The sequence below is a fragment of the Bufo gargarizans genome, chromosome 3, assembly GCF_014858855.1.
Source record: "Bufo gargarizans isolate SCDJY-AF-19 chromosome 3, ASM1485885v1, whole genome shotgun sequence".
NCBI lineage: Eukaryota > Metazoa > Chordata > Amphibia > Anura > Bufonidae > Bufo > Bufo gargarizans.
Window position 1 is genome coordinate 45,226,595 of NC_058082.1, and position 21,792 is coordinate 45,248,386.

General features: G+C 45.3%; 1 protein-coding gene across 1 annotated transcript in view; it reads right to left on the reverse strand.

The window, feature by feature from the left end:
- Window positions 1-1,044: 1,044 nt before the first annotated feature.
- The window catches only part of LOC122931170 (histone-lysine N-methyltransferase PRDM9-like), a 33,402-nt gene continuing 12,654 nt past the window's right edge, over window positions 1,045-21,792 (reverse strand). Inside the window, exons 4-10 of the mRNA XM_044285176.1 lie at window positions 14,680-14,782; window positions 11,335-11,424; window positions 11,181-11,260; window positions 11,006-11,087; window positions 6,275-6,375; window positions 6,118-6,187; window positions 1,045-3,910 (exon numbers count right to left, since the gene is read on the reverse strand). Of these exons, the coding sequence (XP_044141111.1) occupies window positions 3,372-3,910; window positions 6,118-6,187; window positions 6,275-6,375; window positions 11,006-11,087; window positions 11,181-11,260; window positions 11,335-11,424; window positions 14,680-14,782 (1,065 nt within the window). The 3' untranslated portion in view covers window positions 1,045-3,371. The remainder of the gene's footprint in view (window positions 3,911-6,117; window positions 6,188-6,274; window positions 6,376-11,005; window positions 11,088-11,180; window positions 11,261-11,334; window positions 11,425-14,679; window positions 14,783-21,792) is intronic.

Genomic DNA, 21,792 nt, shown 5'->3' on the forward strand with positions numbered 1-21,792 from the left:
GAACTATTCATTTCAATGGGTCCACACAAAAACACTGAAGTTGCTCTGTGTGCATTGTTTGTCCGTATGCCTGCATTACGGACAAGGATAGTCCGGGGGCCAGCTGTTCTGATCCACATCATACGGAACGCACACAGACGTCGTCTGTATTTTTTTTCAAACCGCAAAATACATACGGTCGTGTGCATGAACCCTTACCCAGAGAACCCAAGAATGGACTCTGTGTAATACGTTGTTTCTCCTGTGGGGGAGCTGCAGGGAAACGGACAACTCACGGCCAGATTACAGCTAATGGCAGAAAGAACTTCCCGATCAGCTTATTGTTAAAGGGGTCCTCCGGGCGCTGTCCCTAATTAACCTGTGGAGAGAAGATATTTTACATAGTACTTACCCTCCCGCAGCCACATACTGTGTTATAGTCACTGCAGCTGGACAGGAAAAGAAGCGGCCGGAAGAAGGGCCTGGAGCGTGCACAAGGGAGACGGCGGCGGCGTAGGCGAGAGGGAAGGTAGGTACTATGTAAAACAGCAATCCACAGCTCACTAAATAGCACTGATTAGGAACAATGCCCGGGGAGCCCCTTTAAAGGGGTTTTCTCATCATGGACAATGGGGGCAGATCACTAGGCTATGCCCCCGTTGTCTTGTAGGTTCTGGGACCCGCACCTATATCGAGAACGGAGCCCCACAAGTGAAGGAGGGCGCACTGCGCATGCGCAGCCACCCTCCATTCATTTTCTATGGGGCCGGCGAAAATAGCCAAGCGCTGGCAAGGCTATTTCCATCAGCCCCATAGAAATGAATTGGAGCGGGGGCTGCGCATGCGCGGTATGCTCCCATTCACTTCTATGGGGAGCTGGCTTTGTGGTGGCCGGACCGGAGTCCTCCAGCCACCACCTTGCGGGGCTCCGTTCTCGATATCGGTGCGGGTCCGAGCCTAGCCATATGCCCCCATTGTCCATGATGAGACAGACCCTTTAAGTGTCCTTCCCTTACAGGTCCAGCCAGGTGACACCCCCCCACCCACAATTCATGCACAACCCTATTAAGGCAAAGATGTAGGTGTGAAGTGTCCGAGTTTACTGGGTACGCAGCTCCTTAAACCCATATACATAATGCTGGCAATAATTAGCTTTATTTGTGGCCTATACTCCAGTCGCATCCAGAGCTGCAGCAGGTGATATAAAAACATGTATCAGGTTCTGTACACACTACGTACAGGCAGAGGCAGCAATTTTGGGGGTGATATCGATCTTCATAAAAATGCAGCCTATTATTCCACGACCATCCAGTGCCCCCACCGAGACATGGCAGCCATTTAACGGGCAAACCCATAGGCCTCGTTCAGACACCCACAATGCAGCCAATCCCAGCCCAACCGGGGGTCTGAGGGTCAGATCCTTATGATGCTGTGTTTCCAGGATGCCAGATGTTCCCTTAGGGTGTATCGCCTTCTACTGGTGCCCTAAAGCTTCTTGTAGCCAAAAGTATGTGCCCCCCTCCTACCACGAGGTTCTGAAACCTCCATTGTGCAGAGTCCAGTAGTAGACCAGGTCTCATGGTGAAGAGGCCAACCACCTCTCGGTTCATCACGTTCCTGCCCTGCACATGCCAACTGGTCACCAGTAAGAGCAGTTACTGGCAGGTTTAGATGTCCAGAAGAGGACCAACCAGTGCTGAAATCCATAGGGTTCTCGGGTACGACAGAGGCCCATGGGTCGGGGTCTCCTCATACTCAATTCCATGTGGCAGCTGGAAAAGGAAGATGGTTCTATGGAGGTGGGTCACTTGTTGTCAAGTTAAAGGGATTGTCCGAGATTTTAATATTGATGACCCATCGTCATGATAGGTCATCCGTATGTGATTGGTGGGGGTCCGAGACCCCCGCCGATCAGCTGTTTTTAGAAAGTCCCAGCATAGACTATCATTATAAAAATGGTTGCGCGACACGTCGTCGTGTAGCCCTAGCCTTAAAGGGCTTGTCCGTCATAGTTGCTAGTGGCCCCAATACAGAAAAGCCCGCTCCCCTGTGCCGCACCGCTGCCCCCTTTCCCAGCCTCTTCTGTTCTCTGCCAGACCAAAAACGGCTCGTGACTGGTGCGACCAAGCAATGATCACAAGCACGTCCCGGACGTGTACCGCTGAGGCCAGTGACTGGGTTCTGCAGTCACAGCACCAGCGGAGACTGAAACCTGGAGGATAAGAACAGAACCGCAGACCGGTGAGTGGGTTTGTTTAAATTGGGCACAGATTCTGACCGTTGGCATCGTCTGCTCCTAGGCCAGGCAACCCCCTGTAACGGAGTTCCAACCCCATCAACACCCAACTGGAGTGACGCACTTCTGGCTGAACGCTCGAAAATCCGGCCGATTGTGTTAAAATATCTACGGGAAACTATTTCCTTATTAAAGGGCTTGTCCCAGCGGAGACATTGGTGAGAGGTCGCTAGGATATGCCACCAATGTCAGATAGGTGTGGCTCCCACCCGTGTCTATCTCCAGAACAGGCCCCCGTGCTCTACTTTCACTTCTGGGGTTTCGGATATCGGTGAGCTCGCTCGGCTACTGGATGGTTGCTGTCTCCGCTCGCTTCAGGCTTTCCGCTTCGGAGATAGGTGGGGGTCCCAGAGCTCAGATTAATGCCACCAATGGCTCAGATGAGACCGTGAATTTGGAACACAATGGGATGCTGTTCAGGGGTGCACATACTTTTGGTCACGCAGTGTAGCTTGCATACCACCTTTAGTTGCATCCTCAGGATAGGTCATCAGAGTCTGATCCGTGGGGGTCTAACTCCAGTAGTTGTACCCCCACCGATCAGTTACCGATGAGCTATCCTCAGGATAGGCTATCACTGTTCTACTCCTGGAAAATCCCTTTAAAATCCACAGAGGAACTGTAAGTGATGGAAACGGCCTGACCCTCCCTATAATGCCCCCCAAATGCCCGGGCCCCTCACACAGATTGTACTTACCCCACTCCCTGGCAACAGCGCCACTTCTGACGCCCGCACGGCCACTGCTGCCGGATGTTTGATCCGCGCGATGGGGGGTGGTTAGCCAATAGCAGGCCGCGATGGGAACAAGCCTCCCTAGAATCGCGGATGACGCTTCCGTCACAGCCGGCTATTGGCTAATGTCCTGTCCCCACGTATGTTTTATTAAAGGCGCAACGGGGAGATGCAGCGGCGGCCGTGCGGGCATCAGGGTAAGTACAATCTGTGTGAGGGGCCCGGGCATTTAGGGGGCATTATAGATCTTGGATAACCCCTTTAACCAGTTGCGTTCTCATCTTTAGCCACCCTTAAAAAATCGTTCCTCCGATTTAGAGCAGAGCATTATAAATAACAGTCAGATAAGGGGGATGGGGGCGTCTATAAAAACTGGTGGAGTATTCTTTGGTGTCGGACAAGATTGGAGCTCTGGGAGAAGCAGCGCCCGCACTGAGAACACACAAACGGCCGCTCGCCGGTGTGAATGCGCTGGTGCTTGACGAGGCTGGATCTCTGGACGAAGCTCCTGGCGCATTCTTTACAGTTAAAGGGTTTCTCTCCGGAGTGGATCCGCTGATGGGTAACGAGCGCGGATCTTTCTGCAAAACATCTCCCGCACACCGGACACGAGAACGGCTTCTCCCCCGTGTGCTTCCTCTTGTGCGACAGGAGACGCGAGCGCTGGTTAAAGGATTTACCGCAGTAGGCGCAGTCGTAGGATTTCTCCTCCGCGTGGAGTCGCTGGTGAGCGGCAAATGCCGTCTCTGAGCTGAAGTGAACGCCGCAGATGGAGCAGAAGAGCAGAGGAGGAGCGCTGGGGGGTTTCTGACAGACAGCCGGGTCTGAGGGATCGGGGAATCGGTCTTCGGTCTGTGAGTAGTGACCAATCAGCACCGCGGTGAGCGAGGAGCCGGCCGGACCTACAGCGAGCGAGAATAATGAGTTACTGTATAGAACACTGTAATATATATGTAACATAATACAATATAACGCTATAATCCTACAGATTACCAGTGACGGTGACCGAGAGCACAAACTGCAACCCTCTTATTTATCACCAGCGCCAACACCGCAATTTACCCAGAATACTACAGTCCATAAATATTGGGACATGGACACAATTCTAACATGTTTGGCTCTATACACCACCACAAGGGATATGAAATGAAACGAACAAGATGCGCTTTAGGCTGAGTTCACACGGGCGAGATTTCCGTGCGGGTGCAATGCAGGAGTTGAACGCATTGCACCCGCACTGAATCCGGACCCATTCATTTCTATGGGGCTGTGCACATGAGCGGTGATTTTCACTTGTGCTTTGCGTGAAAATCGCAGCATGTTCTATATTGTGCGTTTATCACGTAACGCAGGCCCCATAGAAATGAACAGGGCTGAGTGAAAATCGCAAGTAAGTGCGGATGCGGTGCGATTTTCACGCATGGTTGCTAGGTGACAGTCTATTCACTGTATTATTTTCCCTTATAACATGGTTATAAGGGAAAATAATAGCATTCTGAATACAGAATGCAGAGTATAATAGGGCTGGAGGGGTTAAAAAAAATAAAAAAAATTAACTCACCTTCTCCTCTTGATCGCGTAGTTCCCGGTCTCTTATTTACTTCTTTAATGATGAGCTGCCGGCTAAAGGACCTGTGGTGATGTCAGATCACATGCTCCATGATGGACCATGTGATTGGAGCATGTGATCTGACGTCACCACAGGTCATCACTGACATCACCACAGGAATGTTTTTTCAGCCTAATGTTAGAATTGTGTCGATGTCCCAATATTTATGGACCTGACTGTAAATCTTCCATGTACTTTATCATTAGCTATAATACCTGCCTCCATTCAGTGCGCTGCCTGTGCTGATGTATGGCAGGACAAGTCTAAGGGCTCATTCAGACGGCCATATGCGGTACGGGTGCGAACCCATTCATTTCAACAGGGCCGCAAAAGATGTGGACAGCACACCATGTGCTGTCCGCATCCGTGGTTCAGTTCCGCGGCTCCACGGAGAAGATAGAGCTTGTCCTGCGGACAAGAATAGGTATTTTCTATTATGGTTGCGGCCATATGCGGTCCGCAAATAGCAGAACGCACACGGCTGGTATCCATGTTTTGCGAATCTGCAAAGCACTATGGCCGTCTGAATGGGCCCTAAGGCATATTGGTACACCATAGACTTTTTCCAGGGTGTGGGTGCTGCCTCCATAGGTTCACCACTGCTGATATATACTATAACATTACATAATAATACTATAATCCTACATAATATACGGTATACTATGCTGTGTCATACTACTACATAGTGCATAACAGTATGTACTCTACTATAATAGTACATAACACTATAATACTACATATTACTATATATTATAATCCTACATTATGATATATAATATATTATACCACATAAAACTATATAATATATACTATAATACTACATAATATATACTCTGCTATATTACTATAATGTAGAATAATACTACACTATGACACCCCATAATATACACTATACTATATCATGTGCACTATATAATAATTCTACATAATAATGTCTCTACTGTATCATCATATACTACTATATAATGTATATAATATATAACTAGCTAAAATACTAAATAATACTGTATAATATATACTATACTTTGCTATACTACTGTATAACGTATACTACACAATAACAATATATAAAGTTCACTATATCACACATACTATACAATAATGTTATCTAATAATACTATATATAAACTGATGATAATAAAACTATTGATATTTTTAAACTGTAATTATTAATAGTGGGGGTCTCTGTGCCTAGGTATTGGTGAGGGTCCGACCAGTATGACTTGAGTGGCCCTGCCGCTGACCGCTCCACTCGGCTGTTTCTGAAGACCCTTCTAGTCAATTGCCGATCATCTCTCCTTATCGCCATCATCATTCCCGCTGCCACTTTATATTCAGGTATCTCCCGGTCAGCACTCGGTAGATAGGACGGGCGAGGAGCTCACCCCACACATCCTCATCACACGGACTATGTTAGAGCTTCGCTGAACTCTTCTAATGGCAACGATGGACCTCTTAAAGGGATCGCCCGTACATACCAAACATACCGTAATTTTTTACCTGAGTTTATGTAATCAGGCCCTGCCTCCTCTTTACACGGCCGGTGAATTAACCCATCATAGACATCGGACTGTAATACAGGAACGTGCGTTATAATGGACGGTATGTCCTCATACAGGGACATGTGCACACTGTATATCGCATGAGGTCACTGTACCGGATACTCCTGTGAGATCATCTCATTATCTTCCTCTATAAAATCCTCGGAGGAGGCAGGATTCCGGCATCGCTCCTGGAGGTCTGTGGAATCATCTTCACCTGCAAGAAATAAAAAAAATGAAACCTGAACCCACGTGTGCAGTGTACGCTTCTGGGACAGGCGGTAGCTGTCTGGCAGTGACATATCAGTTGTCGGAGGGGCTTCCTTATCTGTCACCAAGAGGTTTCTCCAGCTTCCTGGGATGAGGTCCGGTAGTCAATCACAAAAACCAAGAACTGCTGGGGGGTATAGTTCCTTCATCGAGGAAGGAAGTAGCTAACTTCTTCATATAAGTGGCAGCCATAAGGCGAATACGACGAATGATGTGAGATCTAGTTCTATCATCAGGGAGGAAGTGACTAGCTTCTCCTCCAATATATATGGTGGCCTGGGACAGCTGGAAACTCTAGTTCAACCAGTGAGGGGGAAGTAGCTATAACTGATATCCAGCCTGGAACATAACAAGCTGAAAATAAGGAGTGAAAGTAGCTAGCTTCTTCTTCTACATCTAATTAGCAACCTGGGACATAACAGGCTAAAAATAAGCCGGGAAGTCTACTTTTTATCACCGAGGGAGGAAGTGGCTAACTTCTCATTCTACATAAAACGGACATTCTGGGAAGTCTAGTTCTATCACTGAGAGGGGAAGTAGCTAGCTTCTCCTCCAACATATAAATGGTAGTGTGAGCCACAGCAGGTTGAAAAACAAAGGCTGATGGAAAGTCTACCTAAATGAGGTCGGAGGTAGCTAGCTCCTTCTACATATCAATGAAGTCCACCCTGGGATACAAGTACAAAAAACAAAATAAAAATCAAGGAAGGCTGGGATGCCTAGTTTTATATTTGAGGGAGGAAGTAGCTAGCTTCTTTTCTCGACCCACATAAAAATGGCAGCCAGGCTGACAATCAAGAAAAGACTAATTCTATCACTGAGGGAGGAAGTAGCCAACTTTTCCAACATAAATGGAAACATAAGGTCAAAGCAAGGAATGCTGGGAAGTTGTCACGGACGGTGTACAGGAAACAAGACAAAGCAACATGCATATATGACTCACTGGATCCAAAGCTAAGGAACCAAAAGGGAGACCCCTGCACAAGACCTAGCACTTTCCCTGGCTGCTCAGCCTATGCAAAGATCCCAAAGGTGAATGGTTGCATATCCACGTACCTCGACTATATAACCTCTGAACACCCTACAATAGTGAGGGGACACGACCACCGGCTCCCTACACCAGACATGGAGGGAGTCAGGGTCACCTGGGATCCAGCAAACAGAAAGTAACAGATAAATGTACAGCACTTAACTTTGTAGCAGACTGGGAAACAGGATCAGCATGCACACACACTCCAGGAAGAAGTATAAGCTGCCCAGTAAAGCATTATGGGGAGGAATTTAAAGGGAAGCAATCAGTCCAACTACATGACAGCTGAGAGAGGCTAACGAGATGAGGAACTGAATACCACAACAAAGAAAACTCAAGGAGGAGGTTCTGAAAGGCTTCTGTCAGAGCTTCTCAGCTGTCTGGTTGTGACAGTACCCCTCCCTCTACAAGTGGACTCCGGACACTCAGAACCCACCTTCTCAGGATGGGACCTATGGAAAGCCCTGATGAGACGAGAGGCCTTAATGTCCGTCACTAGGACCCACATCCTCTCCTCAGGACCATAACCCTCCCAATGAGAGAACCGCGGACAAGACGAGAATCCACAATCCTAGAGACCTGAAATTCAAGATTCCCATCAACCATAATCGGAGGAGGAGGCAAAGGCGAGGGTACAATGGGTTGAACATAAGGTTTCAATAAGGACTTATGAAAAACATTATGGATCTTCCAAGTCTGAGGAAGATCAAGACGGTAGGCAACAGGATTGATGACAGACAGGATTTTGTAAGGCCCAATAAACCTAGGACCCAACTTCCAGGAGGGAACCTTCAATTTGATATTCTTGGTAGACAACCACACCAGATCACCAACATTCAGGTCCGGACCAAGCACACGTCTCTTATCTGCTACACGCTTATATCTCTCACTCATGCTCTTTAGATTATCCTGAATCTTTTGCCAAATAGATGACAAAGACGAGGAGAATCTGTCCTCATCAGGTAAACCAGAAGACTCCTCTCCCGAGAAAGTCCCAAACTGCGGATGAAACCCATATGCACCAAAAAATGGTGACTTATCAGAGGACTCCTGACGACGGTTATTTAAAGCAAACTCAGCAAGGGACAAAAAAGAACACCAATCCTCTTGATTCTCCGCCACAAAACAGCGCAGATATGTCTCCAGATTCTGATTGACGCGCTCTGTCTGGCCATTCGACTGCGGGTGGAAAGCAGAAGAGAATGACAACCGAACCCCCAAGCGAGAACAGAAAGCCTTCCAGAATCTGGAAACAAACTGCGTGCCCCTATCAGAGACTATGTCTGAAGGAATACCGTGCAATTTGACAATGTGATCAATAAATGCCTGCGCCAGCGTCTTAGCATTGGGCAAACCAGGAAAAGGGATGAAATGCACCATTTTGCTAAAACGGTCCACCACCACCAGAATCACAGTCTTCCCCGAGGAACGAGGCAGGTCCATTATGAAGTCCATGGACAGATGTGTCCAAGGACAGGAAGGAATGGGTAAGGGAAGGAGAGGACCTGATGGCCGTGAATGAGGGACTTTGGCACGAGCGCAAGTCTCGCAGGCTGCCACAAAACCCTCAACCGACTTACGAAGCGCAGGCCACCAGAATCTCCGAGCGATGAGATCCAGTTTGGCTCTTGCCCCCGGGTGCCCAGCAAGGACAGTATCGTGGTGTTCCTTAAAAATCTTGTGTCTCTCCTCTCTCTCTAAGACGCCTGTCAATACGAACGGCCTGAGACATAGCAGAGTCCAAGGAAATAGGCCTTTCATGAAAGGCAAATGCATCTTTCAATCCCTCTGAAAGACCATGGCAAAATTGACTTCGGAGTGCAGCATCATTCCAACCAGTATCAGCTGCCCATCTCCGAAATTCTGAGCAGTATATTTCTGCGGATTGTTTACCCTGGCATAACAGACGTAGTCTAGACTCAGCCAGAGCAATACGATCTGGATCATCATATATCTGACCCAGGGCTAAAAAGAATTCATCCACTGAACGGAGAGGCCGTGCCCCCACCGGCATGGAAAACTCCCACGACTGAGCAGCGATATAATGATCCCCACCCTCCGTTCCTCATCACCAGAGGAATGGGGAAGAAGGCGAAAATGGAGTTTGCAAGCCTCTCTAAAACGCACAAAATTCTCACTACCCCCGGAAAACGTATCCGGGAGCGAGATCTTAGGCTCAGAACAAACTCCATGAACGCCAGCTGAACCGGTCACTTGAAGCTGAGAAAAAGTCCTGCGGAGATCAGCTACCTCCAATGAAAGACCCTGAAGTCGTTGAGCCAAAAGTAAAACCGGATCCATGCTTGAGACGGTTTTGGCGGCTTATAATGTCTCGGACGGTGTACAGGAAACAAGACAAAGCAACATGCATATATGACTCACTGGATCCAAAGCTAAGGAACCAAAAGGGAGACCCCTGCACAAGACCTAGCACTTTCCCTGGCTGCTCAGCCTATGCAAAGATCCCAAAGGTGGATGGTTGCATATCCACGTACCTCGACTATATAACACCCTACAATAGTGAGGGGACACGACCACCGGCTCCCTACACCAGACACGGAGGGAGTCAGGGTCACCTGGGATCCAGCAAAGAGAAAATAACAGATAAATGTACAGCACTTAACTTTGTAGCAGACTGGGAAACAGGATCAGCATGCACACACACTCCAGGAAGAAGTATAAGCCGCCCAGTAAAGCATTATGGGGAGGAATTTAAAGGGAAGCAATCAGTCCAACTACATGACAGCCGAGAGAGGCTAACGAGATGAGGAACTGAATACCACAACAAAGAAAACTCAAGGAGGAGGTTCTAAAAAGGCCTCTGTCAGAGCATTTCAGCTGTCTGGTTGTGACAGAAGTCTAGTTCGATCATTGAGGGAGGAAGTAGCTAACTTCTCCTACATATAAATGCTGGTTATGAGGTATGGGCAGTCTAATTCAACCAGTAAATAGCATACAGCTCTGGACATACCAAGCTGAAAAACAAGGAATATTGCGAAGCCTACTTCTATTATTAAAGGGGGAGTAGCTAACTTCTTCTATGTGTAATTGGGGACCAGGAACATAAAAGATTACAAATTAGGAATGCTAGGAAATCTAGGTCTTTTACACCAGGAGGAAGTATCGAATTTCTCCTACATAAAAATGGCAGCCAGCCTGGCACATAACAAGATGAACATCAAGGGATGCTAAGAAGTCTAGTTCTATCATTGTGCTGGGAAGTAGCTAACTTCTCCTCCTACATATAACTGCCAACCTGGGAGATAAAAGGTAGAAAAATATGGAATGGCGGGAAGTCTAGTTTTATATTTGAGGGTGGAAGTAGCTAGCTTTTCCTACTTATAAAAGGCAGCCAGCCTGGGAAATAAGATCATAGACAAGGAATGCTGGGAAGTCTAGTTCTATCACTGAGGGAGGAAGTAGCTAGCTTCTCCTCCTAAAATCAGACTGATAACATGACTGTGTATCTGTGTGACTGGTGGAGGAATCCTGTAGCGGTCCGGTCCATCTCAGGCAATGAGGCAGAGTGGTTATTATCCAAACTTACCTGAGTCGTCGTCACCAGGAATGGCCGCGTCTTCCTCCTCCTTACACTCCTGATGAAGCATCCCATCCCCCGGCGGCTCAGCCTGCCAAATGCAAACCGTCACATTATATGAATATATTATAACCCCCCCCCCCCCCTCAATCTGGAGTGAAGGAGACCTGATGATCCAATGTACCTGGTGCTCCTGCGTGATACACTCCTGAGAACCCAGGGGGGTCCGACATTTTCTGGGGGGACTTTCGGTGCTATGTGCAGCTGAGGAGACAAAGCAGTGGTAAGTATACGTGGTATCAGAAGCTGCTTCTCTCCCCGCAGAGCTGATCACTGACCTGGTATGTAACTTGCTTTGGGGTCTGTAGGGTCCTGATGACCAGCAACACTCGGCTCCAAAATTCTCACTGGAATTGGGGCAGAATTTCCTTGGGGAAATGTAAAAAAAAATATATATATGATTTTTATTTCTGAGGTTGTTAACCCCTTAAGGACACAGCCTTATTTCACCTTAAGGACCGGGCCATTTTTTGCAAATCTGACCAGTGTCATTTTAAGTGCTAATAACTTTAAAACACTTTGACTTATCCAGGCCATTCTGAGACTGTTTTTTCGTCACATATTATACTTCATGACACTGGTAAAATGAAGTAAAAAAAATCTTTTTTATTTATAAAAAAAATACTAAATTTACCAAAAATTTGTAAAAAATTGCAAATTTCCAAGTTTCAATTTCTCTACTTCTATAATACATAGTAATACCTACAAAAATAGTTATTACTTTACATTCCCCATATGTCTACTTCATGTTTGGATCAATTTGGGAATGATATTTTATTTTTGGGGGATGTTACAAGGCTTAGAAGTTTAGTTTAATCCATTTTTTCCAGTAACAAAGCAAGGGTTAACAGCCAAACAAAATGCTATATTTATTGCCCCGATTCAGTAGTTTGCAGAAACATCCCATATGTGGCCGTAAACTGCTGTACGGGCACACGGTAGGGCGTAGAGGGAAAGGTGCGCCGTAGTGGTTTTTGGAAGGCAGATTTTGCTGGACTGTTTTTTTGACACCATGTCCCATTTGAAGCCCCCCTGATGCACCCCTAGAGTAGAAACTCCATAAAAGTGACCCCATCTAAGAAACTACACCCCTCAAGGTATTCAAAACTGATTTTACAAACGTTGTTAACCCTTTAGGTGTTGCACAAGATTTAATGGAAAATAGAGATACAATTTCAAAATTTCACTTTTTTGGCAGATTTTCCATTTTAATATTTTTTTTCCAGTAACAAAGCAAGGGTTAACAGCCAAACAAAATGCTATATTTATGGCCCTGATTCGGTAGTTTACAGAAACACCCCATATGTGGTCGTAAACTGCTGTATGGGCACACGGCAGGGCGCAGAAGGAAAGGAATGCCATGCGGTTTTTGGAAGGCAGATTTTGCTAGACTGTATTTTTGGACACCATGTCCGATTTGAAGCCCCCCTGATGCACCCCTAGAGTAGAAACTCCCAAAAAGTTTTTTTTAGAAACTACGGGATAGGGTGGCAGTTTTGTTGGTACTAGTTTAGGGTACATATGATTTTTGGTTGCTCTATATTACACTTTTTGTGAGGCAAGGTAGCAAGAAATAGCTTTTTTGGAACTTTTTTTTTTGTTATTTACAACATTCATCTGACAGTTTAGATCATGTGATGTTTTTATAGAGTAGGTTGTCACGGACGCGGTGATACCTAATATGTATACAATTTTTTTATTGATGTAAGTTTTACACAATGTTTTTATTTTTGAAACAAAAAAATCATGTTTTAGTGTCTCCATAGTCTGACAGCCATAGTTTTTTCAGTTTTTGGGCGATTATCTTAGGTAGGGTCTCATTTTTTGTGGGATGAGATGACGGTTTGATTGGCACTGTTTTGGGGTGCATATGACTTTTTGATCACTTGCTATTACACTTTTTGTGACGTAAGATGACAAAAAATTGCTTTTTTTACACCATTTTTATTTTAATTTTTTTACGTGGTCATCTGAGGGGTTAGGTCATGTGATATTTTTATAGAGCCGGTCGATATAGACGCGGCGATACCTAATATGTATACTTTTTTTTATTTATGTAAGTTTTACACAATGATTTCATTTTTGAAACAAAAACAAATCATGTTTTAGTGTTTCCATAGTCTAAGAGCCATAGTTTTTTCAGTTTTGGGGCGATTATCTTGGGTACGATATGATTTTTGCGGGATGAGATGACGGTTTGATTGGTACTATTTTGGCGTACATGCGACTTTTTTGATCACTTTTATTACCTTTTTTGAGAAATAGGGTGGGCAAAATGTAAATTTCCTCATAGTTTTTATTTTTTTATTTTTATGGCGTTCACCATGCGGGGAAAGTAACATGACCGTTTTATAGATCAGGTTGTTACGGACGCGGCGATACCTAATATGTGTAGTGTATTTTTTTTTTATTCAGTGATAAATGTGTTTTTTTTCTCTTTACTTTTTTCACTTTTTTTTCCACTTTTTTTTGACCCAGACCCAGTTGGTTCTTGAAGATCCAATGGGTCTGATGTCTGTATAATACAGTACAGTACACTATATAGGGTATTGTACTGTATTTTACTTACACTTTGTCTGAACAGATCTATGCCTTTAGCACAGATCTGTTCAGCACCATGGACAGCAGGATGCCTGAGAAGGCGTCCTGTTGCCATGGGAACCTTCCTCGTCTGCCACAACTGAGCAGACAGGGAAGGGTAAGGAGGGGGGCTCCCTCCCTCTGTGACCCCATCCTGTCTGGGGGCTGCAAACGCACAGCAGCCCCCCGATGGGAGAGGGAGGGAGCTCCCTGACTGTTAACCTTTTCCATACAGGGTTAAACGGCTGACATCACAGCACAGATGTCTGCCGTTTATACCCGAGTGTCAGCAATGTGCTGACACTCTGGTATACCTAAAGGACGCCTATGAACATTCAAGAGGAGGCGGGCGGGGGATCGCGATCCCGCCTGCTGCACCGCCCGCCTCCCGCACCGCTCGCACCACCTGCCGGCATAAAATCATTCTGGGGTGCAGGGGGGGTGAAAAATCTTTACTTTGGGCATTTTAAAGTTTCTGATCCCCGCAGTCAGGGATCGCGGGGATCAGAAACTGCAGAAAGCGCAGCAAACCGCAGGTCTGAATTGACCTGCAGTTTGCTTGATTGCCGACACGGGGGGGGGGGGGGGGTCACGGGAGACATCCCCCCGCGCATTTAGCCGAGGTGCCTGCTCATGATTTGGGCGGCGGTGATCGGAACAACACATGACGTACCGGTACGTCATGTGTCCTCAAGGGGTTAAACGTGTTAAAGGTGTTAAAGGAGGATCCTGCCTCACTGCACTAGACTACCTACATGTACGGTGTATACCTGGTGGTACCCACCACAGCAGGATCCATCTTTATCTCTTCTCTTACTGCTCAGCTGGCTACATTCTGCAGAGGGGGAACCTGGCGACCGCTGCACTTCCTGTCTGGGTGACTACCATTTATGTACATGACATTTATATCACTGCTTCATTCTAGCGACTGGCGGCGGTCCCCAAGTTTTCTTCTGTTTCAGAAGCTGAGCATTCGAGTAATGAATATTATCGCAATCACAGGTGAACCTCTATTTCTACGGACCACAATTAGAACAACATACCGGCTGCGGAGCGCCACTCCGGACCACTGACCACCACAACGTCCTTCTGCTCCGCTGCATAGTCCCAAGCGGAGACGTCGGCATCCTCAGACTTTATGGGCAACTACAAAGCAGGAGGACAGGTTATGTGCGTCACAAGATGGAATAACCTGTGAGCTAAGGACGTTAGCAGCAGAAATCTATGTCTGGCACTGATGCTTTGTTACAGTGTATCAGTGCAGGTAAAATGTATCAGTCTACATTCCTGTTTGGCTCATACACTGGGTGAGATTGTAACAAAACTAATAAACTTTAGAGAAGCTTAACCAGCAAAGTACTGGAGCTCAACCTACCGGTTACCAGCTGGCCGTAATCATATAAATAAACAATATAATAAACGGCTGGCTCACAGTATTTTTTGCATACAAATGCTATTTATTAACACCTTCAGGACCCTGCCATTTTTCACCTTAAGGACCAGGCCATTTTTAGCAAATCTGACATCTGTCACTTTATGTGGTGATAACTTTAAAACGCTTGTACTTATCCAGGCCATTCTGAGACTGTTTTCTCGTCACATATTGTACTTCATGACAGTGGTAAAATTGAGTCAAAATATTTCCTTTTTATTTATAAAAAAATACCAAATTTACCAAAAGTTCTTACAAATTAGCAAACTTCCAAATTTCAATTTCTCTACTTTTATAATACATAGTAATACCTCAAAAAATAGTTATTACTTTACATTCCCCATATGTCTACTTCATGTTTGGATCATTTTGTGAATGCCATTTTATTTTTTGGGGACGTTAGGAGGCTTAGAAGTTTAGAAGCAAATCTTGAAATGTTTCAGAAGATTTCCAAAACCCACTTTTTAAAGAGGACCTTTCACTGATTTTTACACTGTGAACTAAGTATACAGACATGTAGAGCGGTGCCCGGGGATCTCACTGCACTTACTATTATCCCCGGGCGCCGCTTCGTTCTCCCGCTATTCCCTCCGGTATCTCCGCTCACTAAGTTATAATAGGCAGAGATTTCAGTCCCAAAGTTATGGTAGGCGGAGTCTGCCCTTGTTCTGCTCTAGCGCTGGCCAATCGCAGCGCAGACCTCACAGCCTGGGAGGTTATTTTCTCCCAGGCTGTGAGCTCTGCAATGCGATTGGCCAGCGCTAGAGCAGAACAAGGGCAGACTCCGCCTACCATAACTTTGGGACTGAAATCTCCGCCTATTATAACTTAGTGAGCGGAGATACCGGAGGGAATAGCGGGAGAACGAAGCGGCGCCCGGGGATAATAGTAAGTGCAGTGAGATCCCCGGGCGCCGCTGTACATGTCTGTATACTTAGTTCACAGTGTAAAAATCAGTGAAAGGTCCTCTTTAAGGACCAGTTCAGGTCTGAAGTCACGTTGTGAGGCTTACATAATAGAAACCACCCCATTCTAGAAACTACACCCCTCAAGGTATTCAAAACTGATTTTACAAGCTTTGTTAACCCTTTAGGTGTTACACAAGAATTAAAAGAAAATGGAGATGAAATTTCAGAATTTCACTTTTTTGGCAGATTTTCCATTTTAATCCATTTTTCCAATAACAAAACAAGGGTTAACAGCCAAGCAAAACTCAATATTTATTGCCCTGATTCTGTAGTTTACAGAAACACCTCATATGTGGTCGTAAACTGCTGTACGGGCAGACGGCAGGGCGCAGAAGGAAAGGAATGCCATGCGGTTTTTGGAAGGCAGATTTTGCTAGACTGTATTTTTGGACACCATGTCCGATTTGAAGCCCCCCTGATGCACCCCTAGAGTAGAAACTCCCAAAAAGTTTTTTTAGAAACTACGGGATAGGGTGGCAGGAAAGGAACGCATATAGTTGCCATGTCACATTTGAAGACCCCCTGATGCACTCCTAGAGTAGAAACTCCCAAAAGATGACTCCATTTTGGAAACTACGGGATAAGGTGGCAGTTTTGTTGGTACTAGTTTAGGGTACATATGATTTTTGGTTGCTCTATATTACACTTTTTGTGAGGTAAGGTAACAAAAAAATAGTTGTTTTGGCACCGTTTTTATTCTTTGTTATTTACAATGTTCATCTGACAGGTTAGATCAAGTGCTATTTTTATAGAGCAGGTTGTTACAAATGTGAAAATACCAAATATGACAACTTTTTTGGGTTGTTTGTTTCAGTTTTACATAATAAAGCATTTTTGAAAAAAACATTTTTTTTGTGTCTCCGTATTCTGAAAGCCATAGTTTATTTTTATTTTTTGGGTGACTGTCTTATGTAAGGTCTAATTTTGGAGATGATTTGTTTTGATTGGCACTATTTTAGGGTGCATATGACTTTTTGATCACTTGGTATTAAACTTTTTGTAATGTAAGGTGACAAAAAATTGCTTTCTTTTTACACCGTTTTTATTTTTTATTTTTTTTACGGTGTTCACCTGAGGGGTTAGTTCATGTGATAGTTTTATACAGGCAGGTTCTTACGGACACGTCGATACCTAATATGTATACTTTTTTTTATTTATTTATGTTTTACACAATAACAGCATTTTTTAATTTAAAAAAATCATGTTTCAGTCTTTCCATATTCTGAGAGCCATTCATTTTTTTGGGCGATTGTCTTAAGTAGAGTCTCATTTTTTGAGGGATGAGATGACGGTTTGATTAGTACTATTTTGGGGTCCGTATTACTTTTTGATCACTTGGTATTATACTTTTTGTGATGTAAGGTGACCAAAAAATAGCTTTTTTGACACAGTTTTCTTTTCTTTTTACGGTGTTCATCTGAGGGGTTAGGTCACGTGATATTTTTATAGAGCAGGTTGTTACGGACGTGGCGATACCTAATATGTATGATTTATTTTAGTTTTACACAATAATATAATTTCCTGATCGTCCTTGGCAGCACATAACGAATGGGGTTAAGTCCCCTAGGTACAATTAGGATAGAGACACATTATAAAGCAATAAACTTGATTAATTGACTATTTAACCGGCCATATAAGTCTACACACAAGACCAGAGACTCGTATTTTTTTATTCTCTAGGTCCTAGATAGACACGGTGTCAACTTCTGCAAAACCACCCGATCCCTTCCAGATCGCATACAGGCTTGTCTGTCCCTCAACCTGAAGGTGGAACAGACGCACCTTCCCTGTGTATTCTTACAGTGCTCCGCTCCACAAGCCGATGATGATTTCCGACTACTGAAGGAACTAACCCGGCGTGCATGTGTAGCTGGGGGGGAGCTAGTTCCATGCACATGGCGGCCGGAAGTCCGGCTATTTAATCGCGTGCATGCGGCGAGATGCAAGTGCGCTCAGCCAGGACGCTTAACCCGCTGCTTACTGCGGTAAGTATGGTGATTCATGTGGGATTCGGGATGTCTGCTTGGAATTTATGGAACTTTGCAGGATGTTCTCCTTTGTTTACCTTAAGCTGGTTGCCATTCATGGTAGACTACGTTATATTTAAACTTCTCCAGGGGTTTGGCTGCTTATTAATTCTGACTCTGTTGTCTTTTAACTAAATGTCTGCCTCACATGAGGAATCCGGTAAAAAGAAAAGAAAAGCTAGACAACGTTTTTGTCAAAAGTGTGACGAAATAGCTGCCGATATGTGCGCAAACTGCATGTCTTCTGCTGCATCTGTTCAGTCAGGGAATATGGACTTTATTATGTGGTTTGAAAGTCAACTGACCTCAAGTCAGCAGATAAGAGGCCAAGACATTCTATCAGATCTCCTCCACCACAATTGTTTTTATCCTCTTCTGACGAGGAGTGCCTGTCCGAGGGTGAAGTCATATCTGATGTTTCTGTTGAGGATCCTGGTGATTATTATAATCCTGACGGACATTAGAGTCTGACAGAGATACTTCTGGGAAGTCTAAATCAGATAAACTTTTTTATTTTCCTAAAACCAAGGGAAGTACGTTACCCGGTCATCCGGTCCTTAATCAATGGATCAGGCAGGACTGGGATAACCCATCACAGGATCCAGGCTAAAATCCATATATAAACTGGATGAGACATTTTCAGAACAATGGGCCTCAGTGCCTAAGGATGATTTAGTAGTTGTTCGCCTTCAGACGAGGCATCACTTATTAAAGATCCTATGGATAGGAAAATGTTGTCTTTATTAAAAAGAGATTATGCATCCACTTCAGCGGCCTGTGTGGCTGGGTTATCATCCGTTCCGGTAGCCAGGGCTTTAAGAATTTGGCTGTCTCCCATGACCTGGAGGAGGAAGTGGCTAGAGAAGACATTTAAAAAAAACTGTGATAAAAGCTGCTTCAGAATTTTTATGTGATGCTCCACTTGATATTGCAATATTTTCAGCAAACTCCTTGCCTCTCACTAATGCGGCAAGAAGAGCGCTCTGGATAAAAACAATGGCCAGGAGATACATTGACAAAAAATCCAGCCCACATCGCTATTTCGGGCCCCGGTTAGATAAAATCCTTGAGTCTCTGAATGAAGGAAAGGGCTCAGTATTTCCAGATTCTAAAAAGAAAACCTTGTTCAGGTCCTTTTGTTTCCAAAGAAAGAGATTGCCTAGATTCGGAAATGGACAGCCGTTCAGACAAAGGTCTTTTCGTGGCAAACTGTCACAACCAGACAGCTGAGAAGCTCTGACAGAGGCCTTTCAGAACCTCCTCCTTGAATTTCTGTGTTGTGGTATTCAGCTCCTCCTCTCGTCAGCCTCTCCCAGCTGTCATGTGTTAATTGCTTCCCTTTAAATGCCTCCCCAGAATGCTTTTCTGGGCGGCTTATATTACTTCCTGGAGTGTGTGTGCACGCTGATCTGTCCTCCTGTTTGCTTCAAAGCTAAGTGTACCTTTATCTGTTAATATCTGTTTGCTGGATCCCAGGTGACCCTGACTCCCTCCGTGTCTTGTGTAGGGAGCCGGTGGTCGTGTCCCCTCACTATTGTAGGGTGCTCAGGGCTTTATAGTCAAGGTTCGTGGATATGCAAACCTCCACCATTCGGATCTTTGCATAGGCTGAGCAGCCAGGGAAAGTGCCAGGTCTTCTGCAGGGGTCTCCCTTTGGTTCCTTAGCTCTTGGATCCAGCGAGTCATTTATGCATGTTGTTTTGCCTTGTTTCCTGTACACCGTCCATGACATTATAAGCCGCCATAACCGTCTCAAGCATGGATCCGGTTTCACTTTTGGCTGAACGCTTCCAGGGTCTTTCATTGGAGGTAGCTGATCTCCGCAGGACTTTTTCTCAGCTTCAAGTGACCGGTTCAGCTGGCGTTCATGGAGTTTGCTCTGAGCCTAAGATCTCGCTCCCGGATACGTTCTCCGGGGGTAGTGAGAATTTTGTGCGTTTTAGAGAGGCTTGCAAACTCCATTTTCGCCTTCTTCCCCATTCTTCTGGTGATGAGGAACGGAGGGTGGGGATCATTATATCGCTGCTCAGGGGTAACGCTCAGTCCTGGGCCTTTTCGCTGCCGGAGGGGGCACTCCCCCTCCGTTCAGTGGATGAATTCTTTTTAGCCCTGGGTCAGATATATGATGATCCGGATCGTATTGCTCTGGCGGAGTCTAGACTACGTCTCCTATGCCAGGGTAAACAATCCGCAGAAATATACTGCTCAGAATTTCGGAGATGGGCAGCTGATACTGGTTGGAATGATGCTGCGCTCCGAAGTCAATTTTGCCATGGTCTTTCAGAGGGATTGAAAGATGCATTTGCCTTTCATGAAAGGCCTATTTCTTTGGACTCTGCTATGTCTCAGGCCGTTCGTATTGACAGGCGTCTTAGAGAGAGAGGATAGATCTCTCCTTCCTGTCATACTCGGTCCCAGGACTGTGCAGCGGTCCCATTCTCTGCGCAGGGGTCTCAGTCGCTGTCAGCCCCTTCTGAGCAGGAGCCCATGCAGCTGGGGTTGATTGCTTCTGACAATAGAAGATTCAGCCCGCATGGGAGGGTTTGTTTTTGTTGTGGAGGTATTAATCATTTGGCAAATATTTGTCCCTCTAGGAGATTCAGGCAGTTCTCTGGGTATAATAAAGAAACAAAGAGGAAAAAATCTTTGAAAAATGTTCCGTCTGTTACTATTGGCAGGGTTGAGGCGGAGATTGAAGGTTTTCCGTTTGCTTGTAGTTCCCGTTTTGTCCTGCCGGCTAGGGTGGCGCTAGAGAGCAAGAACATTTTTTGTTAGATTTTTGTGGATAGTGGAGCAGCGGTCAATCTCATTGATAATCACTTTGCGATAACTCATGGTTTCCAGGTGTGCGCTTTGAGAAAGGATATTCCTGTGTTTGCTATCGATTCCGCTCCACTTTCTCAGAAGTCATTAAAGGGCATAGTTCACAATATCCATTTAATTGTGAGTGATGCTCATGTTGAGGATGTGTCATGTTTCGTCCTTAGCGGTTTGCCTACTCCTCTTGTGTTGGGGCTACCCTGGCTCACTAAGCATAACCCCACCATTGATTGGCAAGCGAGGCAAATAAATGGTTGGAGTGACTTTTGCAGAGAGAATTGCCTCACGACATCTGTTTCTGAGGTTGCTACTAAGACTGTACCATCTTTTCTCTCTGAATTTTCGGATGTCTTCTCTGAGAGTGGAGTTCAGGATTTGCCCCCGCACAGGGAGTACGATTGCCCTATTAATCTGATCCCAGACGCCAAGCTGCCTAAATCTCGTTTATACAATCTTTCCCAACCTGAAAGGGGCGCTATGCGTGCTTATATCTCTGAGAGTCTGAGAAAGGGACACATACGACCCTCGAAGTCACCTGTTGCCGCTGGTTTTTTCTTTGTTAAGAAAAAAGATGGTTCTTTAAGACCATGTCTGGATTTCAGGGAGCTGAACAATATCACAATTCGTGACCCTTATCCGCTTCCTCTGATCCCGGACCTATTTAACCAGGTTGTTGGGGCTAAAGTCTTTTCCAAATTAGATTTAAGAGGGGCATACAACCTGGTCAGGGTCAGAGAAGGGGACGAATGGAAGACGGCCTTCAATACCCCTGAGGGCCATTTTGAGAATTTGGTTATGCCTTTTGGTTTGATGAATGCCCCAGCCGTTTTTCAGCATTTCGTGAACAGCATTTTTTATCATTTGATGGGAAAATTTGTATTGGTGTATTTGGATGACATTTTGATTTTT